Source organism: Gobio gobio, assembly GCF_949357685.1.
Source record: "Gobio gobio genome assembly, chromosome: 14".
In the NCBI taxonomy this organism is placed as follows: Eukaryota; Metazoa; Chordata; class Actinopteri; order Cypriniformes; family Gobionidae; genus Gobio; species Gobio gobio.
This window is the reverse complement of record NC_137107.1, coordinates 6,127,829-6,149,282: the sequence shown is the minus strand read 5'-3', so window position 1 is coordinate 6,149,282 and position 21,454 is coordinate 6,127,829. Positions and strand designations below refer to the sequence as shown.

The window sequence follows — 21,454 nt, the reverse complement described above, 5'->3', positions numbered from 1 at the left end:
TATAAAATAAACTGTCAAATCATATGAAAATATGGATATGCATTATTTCACTAGGATACTGTATTGGCTCATACACAAAATATGCTGGATTTAAATGCTTCATAGCTGAATGAACACTGATGAGAATATTGCTTGAGAATATATTTACAGAGATAATATTTGAGATTATATGTACACCAAAAAAAAAAACTTATTTTTTTCAGACAAGCAACTGTTAGTGTTTCTCTGTCTAGATTAGAGCAAGTCTAGATTTCATGTTGACTTGATTTGGATGTCTACAGTGGTCCTTTACATATAGACAACAACAAATTTCCCAACAAAAACATTTTGGCCAGTGAAAATTCTGAGTGGCTACTAGTAACTTTGGACATTGGCCATGAAATAAGCCAAGCCAAATAAGCCATGAAAAAGGACTCAATGTGGAGCCCATGCTACCAGACACGGCTAAAAGCGGGAGCTTAGAGGCCTGCAATCCCAAATTCAGTTCTTTCACAGCTTATTGTGCTTGCATGGTCAAACACACACACACACGGCAAAATGAACATAGTGTGGAATATTCATATAAACACAGTCTGTTCCTACGTGAACAAAAACAGTTGAGAGCAAATCGGACGTGCAACAGTATATTCAATTTCTGTAGTATTTCTTAAGACATGTTAATAAAACTAGGCTACTGTACCTGAAAAACTTACTTTATTTAATTTGTATATTTTTTCTGTTGTAATTTGTCCTGTTGTTTATTCATTTACCAGTTATATACTTGCCATAATTTTTGCGTCAAGGAATTTTATTTATGTACTAAGTACTTTTTGTATTTTTTTCAGGGCTGCCTTCCTTTTCTACTGAAAGATGGATTCTGAAATCCACTACCGCTTCAATATAATTGTATATATCCTAATTAAATTCATAATCAAAGCCTCAATCAATAGTCATCCTCCTATATAATTATTATGATTTTAATGATTCTTTCCAGTTATGATTTTGCTATCAAGAGGACCAATGATTGTTTCTTCCTTTATATTTCCTAAAGTTTGTATTTGGTCTCTGAGTGGTGACTGTTTACAGAGATGAAATATGGATTTGTCCTTCATTTTATTTTATATTTCCTTTTACTGAAACCCTAAAGAATTGTATGAATACAATTGTACTATTGTCTGCCTCTCACTGAGAGAGAAGCACATGCTATCAGCATGTTTTGGTGAAGTGCTTTGTTGATATGTAGTTAAGACTCTCCAACCTTGGGAGAGCTGTGATTCTAGGGAGCTTTTGTGTGTGCGTTGCATGATCTGTGCAGGCCCAATATTGAAGATGGACATTTTCTGCACACGACACTATACTTGAAGACGCCTTTCTACGACCTCCGAGGTTAACAATGATCTAATTCTAGTGATGGGGCGACAACTAGTCTACCTAGTTTAGTGATATGCTCTGCTATCTATCCTTGTGTGGAAATTTACCGTGACTCTGCATTTTCTCTGCCAAACAGAATCATTTCACATGGCAGTAATGATGTGGTTAGACCTTGAAAACAGTACAACTGTTCAGAAATTGTTTGTATGATAGGTGGACGGGGGGAGACTTTTAGAGGGAGCGCGGCCTACGAACTCCTTGTGAGACTTGAAGCTGGCTTCTGCTGATGAAACTGTAAACTATTCTTCAGTACATTTTTCTTTAATTAATCTAACTCCTGACTCTTAGTCTTCATTTTTCACTACTGGTCCTGGATCCTAAGTGGTTACCCCAACACTACAGAAGTAATGTCATGCGATGTTTGAGTTCAAATTTGGTTCTGTGCACATTTGAAATGATTCATTTGTTGAAGACTTGTGCAAAGAAAGAATTATTGTCAATATTTTTGTTTGATTAACAGCACAGTCAATGACAAATAAGAATGTCCTCAGTAATAAAAAAACATTTTAAAAAGGTGACAATCCTTCAAAATTCTCCAAAAATGTCATGAGGCATAACGAACAAGCAAATATTTTTTTGCTTGGTTACAAAAATATTTTCATATTCACACATTGAAAGTTTTCACACAAATTTTGAAATATATTTTTCAACAAAAAAAAAGCTTCAGTTTAGAATTGATTTCCTGGCATGTTGTTTGCGTCACATGAGCTGTTGTGTTTCCAATAAAATAACAACAAACAAGTATGCCAAAGTACTTAAAGGGGATGTCTAATGTCAAGTCATGCATTCTGACTTATTTACACTGTTAAAGGATTCGTATAAGTTTCGGAAAGTTTTTTTAGAGTATGGCCCTGTATGACGTCATAAAGGGGTGTAATTTCTTGTATAGGCACTTCTCCCGGATGAGGGCGTGCAAAGAGCGAGAGCAACCAGAGCAAAAGCGCGCCCATCAACAAACTTTGTTCCGGTTATTTGAGCCGTCAGCGCTGTCATTTTGTTTTTAGACCACAAAATCAACAATTTCACTAAAGAAGTGTGTTTTTTTGTTTGTGAAGGAAAGATAACCTTGTTCAGCTTCCCAAATAACCCAGCGTTAATGAAACATTGAATGCAGTTTGTTTTTCCGGAGCAGCAATGGAGTTCTGCAAGTGTGTTTGTTTGTTCCTGATCATGAGTGGAAACCGCAGGCGGTGAGTGAAACTGCATCAAATGTCTGTGTTTTATATGCTTAAGTGCATATGATGTAAGCAACACAAACTTATAGTGAATGTGTATGCCATGATGTATTGTGTGTGTGTGTGTGTGTGTGTGTGTGTGTGCTTGTGTCTCTTTAGCTCCGCCCACTGCACACCTGCACAAGCTCAGCTGTTTCGGGAAAGAATCGGTACAGCGAATCTGTCTTTTATAAATATGATAAAACTAAAGATATGAAGTATGCAATACTACTCTAAAGGTACTCAAGACAGAAACTGCGTGCGTTGTACCCCCTTTAAGGTTTCCCTTTTTCTTTTAATGAGACTTTATGAAATCAGGACAGTAAAGCTGTCACTTTTTTTTTTTTTTTTTAAATAGAGCCACACAATTTTGAATAGAGACAATTAATCGTGCAGCTTTACAGGACAGTTACATCCCCCTGACCTTTTTATACCAAAAAAAAGCTAAATGCTTATTATATAGAGGGATGTATAAATTGCATTTTTTTATGCATTTATGAATACAATTAAATTTCTAAGAACTCCTCTGTTTCACACAAATGAATACAAGTATAAGTAATAGTAATGTGAAGGAAGTGATTTGGCATGGCCAGTACCTCTCCTCGGATTGTGCTCTCTTTCTCTGCTCTTTCCACGGCTGCTGCTGCGGCTGCGACTCCTGCTGCGACTGTAGCTTCTTCCCCGCGAGCTTCCTCCTCGTCGCTCCCGGTATGACTCTCCGCTCTTCCCGTGCCGGTCCAGTTCCCTCCGCTTGCGGTCGTTTCTCCTGCGGTCATCTCTAACCCTGAGGTGAGACGTACAGATACTGTGGGTCACTGAGAAGGGTCAGCTTTGACACTGCCTCATGTCAGGTGTAAGAGGGTTTTGGACACTTGCCATGGTAGTACTATGGTATACTTAGAGCACCATGTACACTAATGTTCAAGAGTTTGGGGTTCAGTAAGATTTTTTAAAATAAAAAGAACAACAATTATTCACCATTAAATTTATTACACAGAAAAAAAAATATTTCTACATTATTATTAAACAGCATTAACTTACGTCAACATCACCAACGTGACAACCTGCTTGCACAGAGCTCTGGGTAAGGCTGGGCGATATGGCTGAAAACTGTATCACGATATAAATGTTTCATATCGGTCGATATCGATAATTATTTATATGTTTTATGACCTATTTAAAATAAAAATATTTTATATTTAAACATTTTTGTTTTAAACGTAACCTTCCTCTGATTATAATCCCCTCAGTTATAAAGGCAGAAATGTCAACACAACCATGGAAAACACTCAAATAATTAAAATATAAACAAGTCTCAAATTTCAATTATCTCTTAACATTAAGGTGCAGCGCCTCCATTATTTCTTTGTAAATGTTACCGTTTAGATGCTTTGTCATACGGCACTGATGCAGAGTAACATTACCTCTCCATGTAGATTCAAAGGCTGAATCCGAAATCGCCCCCTATACCCTACATAGGGCACTATTTGAGGGGACAGCCATTTGTAGTGGTGTCCAAAACGATAGTGGACGTTATTGAGTGCACTCATTCTATCCCACATTGCACCGCAATAACGAGTGTACAGCCAATGTACACACAGGTTCTGTCCAAATTCACTCACTTGTTTTCACTCACTCCTTCAAGTGAACTGTATCAGTAGACTAAAGTAGGGAATAGTGATTGAGGGTTTAGATTAGATTAGATTAGATTAGATTCAACTTTATTGTCATTACACAAGTACAAGTACAAGGCAACGAAATGCAGTTTAGGTCTAACCAGAAGTGCAATAGCAGCAAGTGCAGGATATACAATGGATGCGTAAGTGCAGGACATGGATATGTACTGAATATGTATAAATATGTATAAATAGAGAGACGTTATTACTATAAACAGAACTGAATTTACAGGTGAATATGTACAGTGAATAAATATACAGATGGCTATTACTATAAACAGAATTTACAGGTGAATATGTACTATGAATACAATATACAGATGGCTATTACTATAAACAGAATTTTACAGATAGAGGTATACAATAATATGCTAGGCTAATATGAGGAATAGCAGTGGATTAGGGTAGTGCAATAAATTATGGACAGAGCTATACGGAGAAAAAAAAAAAAAAAAAAGTGTAAAGTGCAGTGGAAAGTGGTTGCATATTACAGTTAGAAGTACAGTGCAAAATGCAAATGTAAACATTGGTACTATAAATACAGTCGGCAGTGCAAATGAGCATAATCCAGTTAAGATATGGCAGTGCAAGATGCATATGTAAACAGTTGTTACTGTGATAAACAGTCGGTAGTGCAAATAACAAAGTGAAGGAAGATGTGAGGTAGGAGAGTTATCAGTTTATGAGGGAAGTGGATCAACGGGGGTTTGAGTTCAATAAAGAGACAGCTCTGGGGAAAAAACTGTTCTTTAGTCTGCTGGTCCTGGTCCGGTGGATCCTGAAACGCCTGCCGGAGGGCAGGAGAGAAAACAGTCTGTGGGCTGGGTGAGAGGAGTCCTTGAGGATGCTGCGAGCTCGATGCAGACAGCGTTTCCTCTGGATGTGTTCGATGGCAGGCAGTGGAGTCCCTGTGATGCGCTGGGCAGTTTTCACCACCCGCTGCAGTGCCTTGCGCTCCGCAACAGAGCAGCTCCCATACCATACTGCCACACAGTTGGTCAGGATGCTTTCTATTGCGCAGCGATAGAAGTTCACCAGGATAGCTGAGGAGAGCTGATTCTTCCTCAGTGTCCTCAGGAAGAAGAGGCGCTGGTGAGCCTTTTTGACCAGGCTGGAGGTGTTGGTCGTCCACGACATGTCCGCCGAGATGTGGATCCCCAGGAACTTGAAACTGGAGACACGTTCAACAGCCATTCCATTGATGTGGATGGTGCCGTGTGTGCCTCTTGACTCCTTCCTGAAGTCCACGATGAGCTCCTTCGTTTTGGTGGTGTTGAGGAGCAGGTTATTATCAGCGCACCATGTGGCCAGGTGCTGGATCTCCTCCCTATAGGCAGTCTCATCGTTGTTGCTGATGAGCCCAATCACCGTAGTGTCGTCCGCAAACTTGACGATGGAATTAGATCCATACACAGGCTTGCAGTCGGCGGTGAAGAGGGAGTAGAGAAACGGACTTAGCACACAGCCCTGTGGTACACCAGTGTTGAGTGTGATGGATGTGGAGCAGGTGAATCCTGAACGAACATTCTGGGGTCTGTCAGTTAGGAAGTCCAAAATCCAGTTACACATTGAAGTGTTGATGCCCAGGTCTCCAAGTTTGGCTATTAACTTGGATGGGATGACAGTGTTGAATGCTGAGCTGAAGTCAACAAACAGCATGCGTGCATACGTGTTCTTATGGTCCAGATGGGTGAGCACAGAGTGCAGTGCCATGGAAACCGCATCCTCTGTGCTCCTATTGCTGCGGTAGGCAAACTGGTGTGAGTCCAATGTGGATGGTATAGAGTCTTTTAGGTGTTCCAGGACCAGCCGCTCAAAGCACTTCATGACAATGGGTGTGAGTGCTACAGGGCGGTAGTCATTAGGGCACCTCGGGTTAGAGTGTTTCGGCACTGGCACAATGGAAGTGCGTTTAAAGCATGTCGGTACAGCTGCTTGGGCAAGAGACAGGTTGAAAATGTCTGTAAAAACCCCAGCGAGCTGCTCCGCACATGCCCTGAGCACACGTCCAGGGATGTGTCTGGTCCAGCAGCCTTGTGTGCGCTGATCCGGCTCAGTGCCTTGCAGACATCTGTGGAGGAGAGTGTGATTGGTGGGTGGTCAGCTGAGGGTTTGAGCTTGGTGGCAGTTTCTCTGTTGTCTCTTTCAAAACGAGCATAAAAGTAATTTAGCTCGTTCAGGAAGTTGACATCAGTGGCTGCGGGGGTGGAGTGGGTGGGTTTGTAGTCACTGATGGCCTGGATGCCCTGCCACATGCGTCGAGGGTCAGAGTTGGAAAAGTGACCCTCTATCTTTAGCTTGTAGCAGTGCTTGGCCTTTTTGATGCCCCTCTTCAGGTTAGCTCTGGATGTACTGTAGGCTTGTGCATCACCTGATCTGAAGGCAGTATTGCGTGACTTCAGCAGGAGTCGAACTTCCCTGTTCATCCAAGGCTTCTGATTAGGGTATGTGGTGATCTGTTTCTGGGTTGTAACACTGTCAATGGTGGTATTGATATTAGGGGTGCACCGATCCGATATTAGGATCGGATATCGGCCGCGATACTGACAAAATAGCTGGATCGGGATCGGAAAAATTAACAGATCCACAAGCCGATCCACGTGTTTTTTTTTCCCTCGCAGCAGAACCTACGTCATTCGTCAGCTTCACGTGTGTCGCATGCTAGAAGGGAGCGAGCCAGAGAGTCGGCTGTGTGGAGGAGATATTTCACGCTTGCCACGCCAACTAGTTCGTCGCTGTTTCGAGGGTATTACTGCAAAGTCAGGGTCTTTCCTGCATTGACATTTTTTTGACGGCCAAAGCCTAATTTGATGAGTTATTGTGATTTACGAGTGATGTAGAACAGATGCTGCGCTGACTGAGTGACAGAGAGACCGATCTGAGAGCTCCTCCCCCGCGCGCGCTCTCTGGGTCTTCAAAATAATCAGTGTTCGCTCTCATATTTCACATATTAATCCAAATCAAAAGCTCGGAAGACCGAAACCATGTTGCACGTGACACATTCGGACAATTTTGTCCTTGAATTATCACTGGGTGTGAATTGCACTCAAAAAACATTGACTCTTCTCTGACCAGCTGACATAAAGCATACTTTCAATAAGCGGGAGACAAATTATATCCAGTTATGAAGTGTTTTCTGTGTGTTGACATCTTTCGCGATGTTCTAACAGACGGGATTCGCACACAACGCGTCTGCTAATGTCCGATTCGGGACCTAATGACTCCTTTGAACCGAATCATTTTAACGACTGGCCAGAACAACTGATCTGTCCAACACTGAACTCATGAACTCAGTTTATTAATTTACTCAGAACGCAACTGAAATGAGAACACAAGTGTGCTTACCCATTTTAGCAAGAGTGGGTAGTAAGAATTATTTTTAATTATCAACAGTATTTCATCTTATTTCTGTTGACAATGTGTAGTAAAATAAATAGGCCTAGCCTACAATCATTTAATCTGGAGTGAGGTGAAACCAGAACAAAGTTGTTATTAGCTAGCTGAAAATTTTTATTAAATTGCATATGGTAGAAAATTAGACTATTTGTTAATTTGTAATGCTACTTTTTAATATTGATATGATTATATACCAAAACAATTATCTGTAGTGTAAAAAATGTTTGGTAACTGTCAGATTACTATTGTATGTTTGACTGTTTTTTGTTTCCACTGCTACATTTTATTTATTTAAAGAAGTTAGATTACATTCTATTTTAGATTTGAATGCACAATTGTTTTTTAAATAAATAAGAATTCAACACTTACATACATCTGTTATTTTGTCTTAGTTATGTTTAGTTAGTAAAGTCTGGTGCCTTTAGTCTCTTCAAGGAAGGTATAAGGTGGAAGATATACAGTTTATTATTAATTCAACAATATATCGGATCGGTATCGGGTATCGACAGATACACAAAGCCCAGGCATCGGTATCGGTATCGGGACTGAAAAAGTCGGATCGGTGCACCCCTAATTGATATGATCCAATACAGAGGAAGTGAATGAGTTAATGTCCGTGTGAGCGCCACTGGTGGCTTGAGAAGCAAACATACTCCAGTCTGTGTTTAGAAACCTTTCCTGGAGTGTGGAGTCTGCCCCCGCAGGCCACACCTTGATGGTCTTTACTGATGGCTTCACACGGTTGATGAGGGGTGAATATTTGGGTGATAGAAACAAAGAGAGGTGGTCTGACTGTCCCAGGTGGGGGAGGGGTGTCGCAACGTAAGCGCCAGCCATGTTTGTGTAAACATGGTCTAAGGTTTTGTTTCCTCTGGTGTGGCAGGAAACATGCTGGTGAAACTTGGGTAGCACTGACTTTAGGTTTGAATGATTAAAGTCACCTGCAACAATAAACGCAGCTTCCGGGTGATCAGTCTGTTGTTTACTGATGGCTGCGTGAAGTTCTTTCATAGCAAGCTTGGCATCAGCATCAGCATCCGGGGGAATATAGGCTGCAGTGATAATAGTGGAGGTGAACTCCCGCGGTAGATAAAACGGTCTACATTTAACCATGAGAAACTCCAGGTTAGCTGAACAATGACTCCCAACAATAGCAGAGTTTGTGCACCAAGCTTTGTTAATATAAATGCACAATCCACCCCCTCTGCTCTTCCCGGAGCCATCTAGTGTTCTATCCGCCCGGAGTGTGTGGCGTCCCGCTAGCTCAATAGCGGTGTCCGGTATTCCGCTGTTTAACCAGGTTTCAGTGAAGATTAGGACGTTACAGTTCAAAAGTTTCTTACTGTGTGTAATGCTGAGTCGAATCTCCTCCATTTTGTTCACTAGCGATCGTACATTGGCAAGGAAAATGCTGGGTAAAGAGAGCCGGTAAGGAGTTAGCCTTAGCTTAGCTCTTAGACCTCCACGCTTACCCCGCCTTTGTTTACGATCACAGCGCCGCCTTCTAGCACTTCCGCCCGGCCGGGCAGAGCGCATCGCCTCGGGCGTCCTAGCGATCTCAGGAAGGAGTTGAAGATTGTCCATAAAACTGTCGGAAATTCGCAAACCAATATCCAAAAGCTCACAAGGGGTGTACGATGTAAAAGCACAACTGTTCTGTACGAACAGACCCGAGATGAACAAGAAAAATACCGCAAAATTGCAGAATCTGGAGAGACGCTGAGCCTCGCGATCTACTCGCGCCGCCATCGTTTAGGGGGCGATTTCGCATTCAGCCAAAGTCAAGAATAGCACAACGGCGAGCGTGTCGAGTATAATCACGTCCCCAAATGAACGCTGTCAGCGGAGGCTCACGTTGCGGAGCCAGACGAAAGTATAAAACAAGGCTGGTAAAACAAGTTTGTGGTATTACCAGTCTTGGTGGGGACGACAGTCTTGCAGACGACTAAACACTACATTTTTCTACATTTTTCAACTAAATATCAAAATAAATGTAATTATTAAACTAAATTTACCATATAAACTAAATTACTGATCTAATTACTGATCTAAAGCCAACATTGTCACTGTATGATAATTTAAATGAACTGATGACATCACTGTTTTCTCCAGAATGGCTATACAGCTGAATAAAATTATGCTGCATTATTTTGCTGTCTAACACTGTAAAGCTGCTTTGAAACAATCTGCATTGTTAAAAGCGCTATATAAATAAAGTTGACTTGACGACATTGGTCTGACTACAGTCAGACTTATACAAGCCAAAAAACTGCCATACTGGTGTTTTATAAACAATTTCCTCGCTCGCTACGGCACTCATTTTCCACTTATCACTCCACGCCGGTTCTGTTACTGTAGAATGAATCCAACACGAGACAACGATATGGCGCAACCAAACATGATACACTTACCTGATTGGCTGTTAGCCTGTCACTCCCTACGTTGCTTGGTTACCAGAGAGCGAGTGCCTTTGTTCATGCAACCAAACTTGCTTCGCAACCTCTGGTTTGTTTCTTTCTGACGAAGAAAATTATCGAATGTATTTTTTATTGATATCGATTACGTGTCTATCGCGATAAATATAGTTATTTTTTTATCGCCCAGCCCTAGTGCTGGGGACTATTTTCAGGCGCTGTGTAATTGTGCCGATGCACCCATGGTATGGCAGCAAAGTTCCTTGATTATTACGCAGGAATGAGAGAATAGTTCCTAGCCATAATGGCCTAGAGAATCACAACTTTTCATTTTCCGTCGGTCTTAGTACATGATGCCACTATACACATCACAACAAGTAAACAAGAAAATGTTGGCATTATTTTGTCACTTATTGAGCAGTAGGCTAGCTGGAGCCATTTACCTCCAGTCTTTGTGCTAAGCTAGGCTAGCAGTGTGTGCGTCAGAGAGTTATGGCACGCACGGAGATGAGAATGGTGTGTATGGACTTATCTAACTCTGGGGGATATGGTGAATAAGATAAAGTCCCAAAAAGCCGGCGTGTTCCTTTAAAGGTCCCGTTTTTCGTGTTTTTTTGAAGCTTTGATTGTGTTTACAGTGTGCAATATAACATGTGTTCATGTTTCGCGTGTAAAAAAACAGTATTTTTCACACAATTTACTTATCTGTTTACTGCTGTTTTCACTGTCCTCAAAACGGCTTGAAAGATTTCCCTGTTCTATGAAGTCCCTCCTTCAGAAACACGTAACGAGTTCTGATTGGGCCAGCGGTTCCCGTGTTGTGATTCGACAGCAGCTTAGCGCACGCAGAGCGCACGTTACCGGAAAGGGCACGCCTCTCACCATAACGGGGATGCATGCGCTCAATGATCTCTAAGTACAGCGTCCCTGGGAAAGCCAAACAAAGGTGACTTGACTCCGGGATGAAAATAACAGCGTCTCGACGACATGGCGACAAACAAACTATACGAACGCAACCGAACGCAACACTTCCTATTCTCCACGCAGGAGCAACAAGACCACGCCCCCTTTTTCGCGTGTTCTTGTGGGCGGAGTTTAGTCTGTTCTACTGCTCTACTGACGTAATTAAAGCAGGAAATACCAGGATGTAGTCCTAACCAGCTGTTCGCTGTAGGCTTTGAAAGGGAACTTCTGTTAAATAAAATATCTCGCTTGGCATTGAACTTTGAGCTTTATAATTTTACAGGTATTATAAATGCTCTAACAGCAACATTACACACTAACTAAAGTTTGAAAAATGGGATCACGAAGAACAGGACCTTTAAGTTTGCTAAACTGTTTTCAACATCGATAACAATAAGAAATGTTACTTGGGAGCAATGAATGATTTCTGAAGGATTATGTGACACTGAAGACTGGAGTAATGATGAAAATTCAGCTGACAACACAGGAAAAAATTATATTTCAAAATATATTCAGATAGAAAACAGAGGATTCAAATTATATTCTGTTGATAGTACTGATGAGGCAAAACATTATGCTTTAAGCGTTGATTTTTTTTGAATCATCTCCTAACAAGCCACATATTAAGGTGGCAAGCACACAATCAGTTCTCGTAATCAGCGTGTTGGATGCGGGAGAAATGGGAGGAATAAAGACCTGAGCGACTTTGACAAGGGCCAAATTGTTATAGCAAGGCGACTGGGTCAGAGTGTCTCTAAAACGGCGAGATTTGTGTCGCTCCTGGGGTCCGTTCTCCGTACCTCGCTTAATACATCTGAGATGATTTGACAGATCCCAGATCTTTTAATCGTGATCACTGATCTCTGGCTAATTTGGTTCTTCAAACGAATTTGCGGATTGGATTAAAATATCTGGATTAAATGATCTAAGATTACTGAGCGTTCTTGTGTTCCCTGAAGAGGGCAGATGCATCGATACTCGAAACCATGATCAGCAATGCAGCGATTGGCTGGCGTCAAGACAGCAACGTAATGACATCATATAATTAAAAATGCCACCTGGCAAAAAACTTGTCAAATTACACAAAAAAACCACATGAATATCTGGACCTTTATAAGGAAACAGCCAAACCACCAAACCAACATAAAAGTTATAATAGATAAATGATAAATGTTTTTTTTTTTTTTACAGGATTACAAATTTTTTATATTCACGATTTTATACAGTATTTGTACACTCTTTACATTTTTATTTCAATGTTGTAATTACATTTTTAATTCAATTTGAAGCAGATTTGTAACGTGACATTATTAAAGTTTCTTAAGGGTCAAGATCAAATTCTCTGCATTGCCTGCACTGCATCAAGCCATCCCATAATATACGTCATCACTTCAATTAATGCACGGCTTAGATTAACTGTACAACATGTGTGTAAACCTCCAATAAAATTATAAAGTGTAATTTTTAGTATTATTCCATCACAAATAAATCGCTCAATCAAGTGGCGGTGTCTATAGTAGGCCTATTATACACAACATTATAATATTATATACATATACAATTTAAAATTTGTATATTACTATTTTTTTTTATTATTATTATTGCCCCTGGTTCAGAAATGAACTCTTGTAATAAAGTAGCAGTGGCTGGGACAGATTTTAAGTATCACCTCAAGATGCAATCTAATCCTGTTTACATGAAATAAGCCGCTCGCGAGCAGGTTTAAGCTTACGGACCTGTTGCTATGACAGCAAGTCCAGGATGAGCTTCGAAGAACCAAACAATCCAAGATCATGCCAAATCGTCAACAATCAAATCCAGCTAACTGAGTTAGCAACAAACCAAAAACCGGCGACAGGCTATTGGGCGGCCAAGGCTCATCGATGCACAAGGGCAATGAAGGCTATCCCATCTGGTCTAAGCCAAGAAGGTCTACTGTGGCACAAGTCACACATGATGGTTGTGGGAGGAATGTGTCACCTCACTCTGTATGAGGCCAAGCAGACCAATCAGAGGGCCTATGATGACCCCTGTCTACCGCCGAAAGCGCCTACAATGGGCAAGGGTCGGAAGTGGACCTTGGAGCAGTGGAAGAAGGGCGCCTGGTCCAATGAATACAGTTTTATTTTACATCATGTGGACAGCGTGTATGTGTGCACTATATACCTCGGGACGTGATTCACCAGGGTCACTGTGGGACGACGATGACCCGGCGGAGGGAGTGTGAATCTCCGTCACACAGCACACATTGTTTAGGAACGGTTTGAAGAACATGAAGAGTTCAAGGTGTTGACTTGGCCTCCAATTTCACCAGATCTCAATCCAATCGAGCATCTGTGGGATGTGCTGGAAAAACAAGTTTGATCCACAGCGGCTCCACCTGATAACCTAGAGGACTTGAAGGATCTGCTGCTAATATCTTGGTTCCAGAGACCACAGGACGCCTTCAGGGCTCTTGTAGAGTTCATACCTCGGCGGGTCGGGGCGGGTTTTGGCAGCCCGCGGAGGACCATATTAGCATATTAGGCAGGTGGTCATAATGTTTGACTCATCAATGTGTGTGTATAGATACTATCCCCGTAATCGCCACAGTATTGTATTGTTTGGTAGTTTCAGAAAACAGTGTGCACTAAAAGCAAAGTCGATAAAATGAGAACATCGAACACCCACACAAAACAAAACCTGTAACCTTTATATGTAAAGTTTAGATTATATGAAGAAAATCCGCCAACACAAAACAGGAAAAAAAAGACTCGGCTCTTGGAAACCAACCTTGATTTATTGAAGTCTGAACGATTCCTTAATGGGCTTTTCCTTCTTCTGTTATCCCGATCATCTTCAACATGACCAGTCTGAAAACAAATGTTATTGCATAAATATTAACACTATTTATTTATGCATTTACACAAGGAAGCGGTCATGATTACTAAGGTGTATAATGCACTATATATGCACGTCAACTGAATGTGAAAAGGTTGTTTTGATAGGAAAACACCGGCAAAGCAACACAAATTTAAATAACATTATCTTCGGAAACAGAGCAAGAAGAAGTGAATTAACCAAACATTTTAAAGTGCCCCTTTTGTGGCATTTTAAAGGTTCCTATTTTTGTTTTGGGAGTCCCTAACAACAGGTTTACATGCATGCAAGGTCAAAAAACACTTCCATTGTCTTATAATATGCATTTATTTTTACCTTTTTTGCTTAACAACTCCCAAAGGATTCGCTCAACGATAGGGCTGCAACAACTAGTTGATCAAATCGGTATTAAAAATCATCGACAACGTTTCTCATAATCGATTAGTCGGGTCTGTCCTCTGTGCACAGTGCGCTTCCACCAGTCGCGCCAAATTATAGCCCTGATGCTGTATTTTTGATTGTTTTTATGGACAAAATGCATCTAAAAATAGTGGAGGAAGCTGTGAGCTGTTGCGGGAAAGGTACATGATCCAAGCGGCCATCTGTAAATACTAGGGATGCAACAATACAATTAGTCCACGGTTCAATACATACCTCGGTTTTTACCCACGGTTTTCGGTTCGGTTCGGTTCTGATGGCTTGTCACATCAGTTTTTTGCTATTCTATTTTTAAGCGACAGGAACAGGAATTGTTTTATTGCAATACTCTTTCTTTATTTTACTTAAAATAATTGAAAAACCTTACTTAAACTTAAAACTTTACTTAAAAAAACCCTTGTAGCCTACACATTCCTAGTGTATTAATATAAAATAAATATATAAAGATTTACAGTGATAGCTCAGAGCTGTACATTAGCATCCAATTATGAAATTGAATGAATAAATGTAAAAATAAAACACTACATAGACTTCACTATAAAATATACATTGATTTTTATTAAAGCTATGTATTAGTTTTTCAGCCAAGAGCAGTGTGATTTTCTCTTTGTCTTTTGTTGTTGTATTAACATTAAAGGGATAGTTCGCTCAAAAGAAAATTCTGTCATCGAGAAATGAATACAGGTTTGGAACAATATTAGAGTGAGTAAATAATTACAATTTTAGAAGTGAACTGTCCCTTTAAGACCTGCGTGCATCTAATATACAGACACACGCAATTTTACTTTCACTTTAGACATAACTGACTATATTTATGTTAACCTTGTGTGTATTTGACCGTATTAGCGCAGTAAGACGACTACTTAGTCCAGTAATCACGTGATTGACAGGTGCGCTCAGAAAAGCGCATGTTAAAACAGTGCATAAGCACGCGAATGAAATGTTTAACCTGCAAGACTTTAAAACGCATGCAAATAATGAACTTTGGTGATTGTGAATAACTATAGTGTTCCGTGAGTATAACTCCACCACTAACGTGTGATGTGAATGTATGTCGCGTTGTTCATTATTGGGATGGAGGCAAATTATAGAATTTGTAGAAAAATAATTAATTAAATGCAAAACCGTGAATGCCGTACCGAACGGTTCAATATTATATTGAGAATTGTGGCATCCCTAGTTAATACCCGCGGTACACCAAATCGGGTCAAATCGCGATATTGCAGGCCCTTACATTAGGTCACACAAGATCAAACGACTACTCGACAACAAAGATATTTGTTGACAATTTTTTATTGTCGACATCGTCGACAATGTCGACTAATCGTTTCAGCCCTACTGTCAACCCAAAAAAAACGAGCGTTTAAGGAGACAAAAGTGGAGACAGGCAATAAGACGTGAAGCATCAGCAGGAAGAATGGGTCAGTTTTGGGATCCTGACACTCAGTATGCCGTAAAGTGTGCAGTAAACATTTCGTCACTGTTAAGTCAAATATCCAAATGTCAGTTTTATACATTATATTTCCTGTCTCTGATTACGTTCCCCTCCAGTGGGTGTAGTTCTCAGTGTCCTGCTCTGTCTCAATGGCCTGTATCCACTTTTGTGTCCTTATAAGCTCGTTTTTTTGGGTCAACAGCTTATAAAAACTTCTGGGGTTTTTAGCTTGTTTGCTGTACACCTTGTCACATATCAGCTTTTAGACATTGTTCTGTTTTTTGTTATAAGTCAAAAATGACAAGGAGGCAGCCTCACGCAATGCAAAGTCAATGGAGACGGTTCGATTGTTTTCCCCCCCGGTGGGCATGGTCTTTAGATTATGACGCGTGTCGCTCTGTCTCTATATCATTGATATCGTGATATGACACTTTTTTATCATGTAAAAATGTATACCGGTATTATTGTGGACGGTATGATATGGCACACCCCTAATACTGAGTTTATGTTTTTTGTGTGTAAGTGTCAATGTAGTTTATGGCATCGGAGTAAGAAAGTGTGAGTAGTGACGTGCTGTAATCTGATTCATCTTGCTGTCTGTCGCCATTTGTTAGTTCAGTATAACGCGTCACAGAAAAAAAATATTTATTTAGGTGCAAGTGTGGGAATTGTATCAAAATGCCAAGCGAGGCTGAAAATGTGGGCAATATGCTAATGTTTCGTCTTGACGTCACAACGGCTTGGGATTCATTTTAAAAGCTCAGACAAAGATTCTTACTTTTGAAAGAGAATAACTTTATATTAGGGATGCGCGGTATACCGGTACTGGGAAAATACCTGTATATATTTTATTTCAAACGGTACGATATCATGATTTTGCGCATTTCGGTATATGCTGCTGTTCCGAAGTTCACCGCTAGGTGGCAGTGCGCTACCCAAACTGACGCAAAACTGGCAAATGTTGCAACATAGAACAAAATGAATATAGCAGTTGAATCTCACTCAGTGTTGCCAAGTCCGCGGCAAAACTGGGCTACTTCAACACTGTTGCCGTGGACTGTAGCGACACCAATTATGTGCTATTTAGCCCCGGGAATGCGAATTTTAGCAGGCAACCCTGCCAAAAAAAACGCATATTTTACCCCCAAAAAACGCGAGAACCCCCCCTGAAACGAGATTGAGGTTGTTTTGGCCTAGTTTTGTTGTGAAAACCTGGCAACCCTGATCTCACTCAAAACGCCCAAAACGAATTAATAAAGAGAGTATAAGTGAAATTTGGAACTTTGCTTATAAAACTGATGAAGAACCATCAAAGCTTGCCAAGCATCAGTCACTTGCCCATCCTGACTTGTACAAGACATCGACAGGTGAGTGAATAAATCAATCTAATTTAGACATTTATTTTCATTTAACACCGATCAACGCACATACATAAGATCGTATTGTTTAAATAAAATGAAATCTCCAGCATTCGTTTAGAATTCATAATATTTGAATGCATAGGCTACTATTGCACTATTTACATTCGCTCAAGACTGTGTTTATGTGACCACTAAAGATGGACATTTTTTAAATAAATTGTGTGTATTTGACTAAGGAAAAACAACTTAATTTGGAATGTGCAAGCTCTTTAGCTCTTTTGAACATGCAATCGCTTGTAATTGGCAAGGTTTAAAAAGACGTGGGCAGTGATTTCTGTCAGCTCCCCCGAAACAAAAACAAAAGTGTTAAATCTGAGCGCGCAGATTACTTTTATAGTGCATGTGCGATGTCTTTTCAAGCCAGAATTCAATTTGCTCATTTTGAGAGCTAGGGAAGGGAGTATTGCTGAAATTACTTCTCACAAGAAAATTTTCAAATGACTGATTTGATGTGATAATCTTTGTTGATTCTTTTAATAATATACCTTTGCATTAATTTCCAGCTTTAGAAACCCCAAACTTGCGAGAGCGAGTAAAATTAGGCACAATATCCGCCCCAAAATTCCGACCCTGTATGGTATCGATTTAATATCGGTACTTCGGTATTAGATTGTGGTACCGTACCGAAGCCAAAATTGTGTTATTGAGCCATCCCTACAATGTAGTTTATGGCACTTCATGCAGAATCGGAGTAAGAAAGTGTGAGTAGTGACGTGCTGTAATCTGATTGATCTTGCTGTCTGTCGCCATTCGTTCAGTGTAACGCGTCACAGACAAATTAATTGCCAAATTCAATCAGGTGGGAATTGTATCAAAATGCCAAGCAAGGCTGAAAATGCGCTGAATATGCTAATGTTTCGTGACGTCACAACGAAACCGTTTGGGATTCATTTTAAAACAATTTTTTCAATCAACTCAGAGTCAACTCTTGCTTTTGAGAGACAATAACTTTATATATGGTGCACTTTCAGATTTAAATCCATAATAGGGATAACACATTTTAAAGTTTTAATAGTAAGAAAGAAAGAAATTACCCTCACTCATGTTCACTTTTTTTTTGCTGTGACATAAAAAAATAAGTTTTACCTCTTCCTTCTCCTCAAGCTTCTGCACTGGGATTTTAATTTCTTCTTTAGCAGCTGGATTTCCCAAATAATTTTTGGTGGTTAGACATTCAAAGAGTGTATCAACAAACCCTGTAGTCTCTGTGAAACCAGCAGAACAAATAACCGATTCAGTGAATGTAAGAAAGGGTCTGAATTCACTAATATTTGCATGGGTATTTACACAGAATATCAGGGATGTGAAGACTTTTAGTTGATACCTTTCTGAAGAAACACGTCCAACTGATCCGCACACAATGCTCGGAGTTCTTTCTCTGGTCTATGCTTCTTTACTAAAGCCACAACATAGTTCGCCAGTGCAGATGGGTCAACATCACATCTGTAAAAGAGCTCAGGTTCATTTGTGTAAATGCAAGCCTTCTATTTAATCCAAAGGTCAAGCACATTCATGCAGGTCAATACACAACAACAGCGTTGTTTACTAGCTGATCTACTAAGATGCACTGAGATCAAATACATGACCAGTGTTGGGGGTAATGCATTACAAGTAACTTGAGTTACGTAATAATATTACTTTTACTTCCAAGTAACTAGTAAAGTAACGCATTACTTTTCAAATTTACAACAAAATATCGGAGTTACTTTTTTTTTTTAAAAGTAACGCAAGTTACTTTTTCACATTAATTTGACTGACAGCTCTCCTGCCCCCATGATGAGATAAAATAAGTGCAGAGGCGTTGTGTGTAAACATGATGGTTATTGCAGTTCCAGACAAAAAGATGCTGTACTCCTCAAAATGAATAAAATCAGTCAAATGCAAAATCAGAGTACTATGCAAACCTCAAATAATTAAATGTCAAATGAAACAACTATTTTTATGCACAATCTACCTTTATATTTAATTTACCAATGTCTTGCTGCTGACCTTTGATGATGAAAATTACTAGATTTTTTGTTTTTATTGGTAAAACTTTTTTCTCCTGCATCCTATTCTACATTATCCAGAGCTGCGCCCTCTAGTGTTCATGCGTGAATTTGCATTTTTACCTCAGCCTGGGGCTTATTATTTCAATTTTGGTATGAAGAGGTCTTTACCTTTGCACAAAAATATAACTTTTTTGTTATAAACAAAAACAAGCCCAGTCCAGGTGAGAAAAAGTAACGCAAAAGTAACGTAAAGCGTTACTTTTCTTAAAAAGTAACTAAGTAACTCAATTAGTTACTTTTTAAGGGAGTAACGCAATATTGTAATGCATTACTTTTCAAAGTAACTTTCCCCAACACTGTACATGACACATTGGAAGCTAAAACAAGAACCACCAAGCAAACTCATACTGACTGTCTTCCAGCTGATCATTCATGCCAAGGCTCTAAAACTAAAATAACTCGTGCCTGGTCCTGTTTTGGCACAGTCTATGAAAACTATCAGGCTGTTTTGATGACCAGCAAAACCCTCTTAGCTTAGCTTAGGTTCAAACTAGGATGTGTTTTAGACTTCTGCACACAAGGAGCTTATAAATAAACATACACAAGTGAACTGTCACACACAAAACAAAACAAAATCAAAGGAAACGATATCTGTTTGCAGCGCGGATAAGTGATTTGAACCCCGGCTGATGTGTTAGCATAGCAGCGCAGGTTAGTTTCACTGCTTAAAATGTCACTGTTCATAACTTACATGGGTTCAAGAAGTTTAGCCAGCCAGGATTTCAGAGCGTCAACATCATCTATGATCATCCTGACGCGCAAGTGAATAATACTGATAAAAGGCTGTGGGTGTGTATGCGCAACTCCAACTATAGCTCCAACTAACGGGAACGCGACGTCAGCAACGCAATGCATTCTTGGACTTTAGGGCTCAGACACTACATTAGAATGAGTAGTAGTGGAGGTAGACGACAAAACTTGTTTTATACAGTTAAAAACACATGAGAATGGTCAACTCTTGCTGTGTTATGGACTGCTATAGCCGCTCTCACAGCCTGCGTGGAAAACGATTATCTTAAATGACGCGACATTTTCAGTTTACCAGCTTGGAAACAAGAAGTGAAAGTAAAAGTAAAACTCAGTGGACATAAACAACATGACCAAAATGTATCTTTACATATTTATTATTTATAACAGATATATTACAGATTAATATTTTCTGAACCGCTTATGTGCTCACACCATAATGTATGAAACACGTCTGGAAATGCTTCATTGTTCAGCTTCTCTCAGTAGAAGGAATATACTTGTTCCATTTAAGTCCAGTAAAACATTTCAGTACTGTAGGCTAAAGCGCTTTCAAATACATATCATTTCAAAGCTGCATTACGAGCCATAATCTGTTATCCCTTAATATTTAACATTAAGGAATTAGGGCGATATGATATAGGCCTAATATCGTGTGAAAACAGTAACAGATCCAGAAACGCACACTGTAATCCAGAAATAAAAGCGAGATATGCACAAAACACACACAAATGGCGACCCATGCTGGTCAAAACTGGAAATGGACAAGCATGTAGTAGATACCTGAAAAATAAAATAAGGATTAAAAGGGATTTAAGGGAATAAAGAAAAGATAAGAACTGTAAAATAAGTTCTAGTCTAATTGTAGCCTAGCTGTGAGGTAATCAATTTAGGCTAAACTCTTTGCATATAGTATATTATTTTAAATATGCACACATTCACTATTCACTAATATGTCAAAAGTGCAAAACGTGTCTTATAACATATTTTAATAAAAGAAGGCAAAATTCTATAAAAAAATATGAACAGTTTACATCCCTGTATTATTACTGTGGTCGTTGAATACATCTATCATAAACAGTTGTCAAATATTAAATGTTTAGCTACTTATATCTCACATTTCTATCATATCTTGTTGTCGTTTTTATTGTTATAATAATGATTTTAGAAATGTCTAAACATAAATAATTTTTTTTTATTATTAAAGGGGGGGGGGGCACTCAGTTTCAGTCAGTCTCATGTCAATCTTGAGTACCTATAGAGTAGCATTGCATCCTGCATATCTCCGAAAAGTCTTTATTTTTATTATAATTATAAAAGGAAGATGCGCTGTTCCGAGTCTTGCGAGTCCTACTTGGAAAAAAGCCGTGCGGCTGGGGGCGTATCGTGTGGGCGGAGCTAAAGAATGTCGAACGCGCGCCGCTGTTACT

The 21,454-nt window shown here is 39.7% G+C and overlaps 1 protein-coding gene across 2 annotated transcripts in view; it reads right to left on the bottom strand.

The window, feature by feature from the left end:
- The window catches only part of LOC307137541 (RNA-binding protein 27-like), a 52,656-nt gene extending 32,325 nt beyond the window's left edge, over positions 1 to 20,331 (bottom strand). Inside the window, exons 1-5 of one of the 2 annotated variants that reach the window (XM_079835251.1) lie at positions 19,969 to 20,331; positions 18,551 to 18,669; positions 18,313 to 18,431; positions 13,846 to 13,925; positions 3,221 to 3,408 (exon numbers count right to left, since the gene is read on the bottom strand). In XM_079835251.1, coding sequence (XP_079691377.1) covers positions 3,221 to 3,408; positions 13,846 to 13,925; positions 18,313 to 18,431; positions 18,551 to 18,669; positions 19,969 to 20,132 — 670 coding nt within the window. In that variant the 5' untranslated portion in view covers positions 20,133 to 20,331. The remainder of the gene's footprint in view (positions 1 to 3,220; positions 3,409 to 13,845; positions 13,926 to 18,312; positions 18,432 to 18,550; positions 18,670 to 19,968) is intronic. The other variant, XM_079835252.1, reaches the window with a different exon arrangement.
- Positions 20,332 to 21,454: the final 1,123 nt, after the last annotated feature.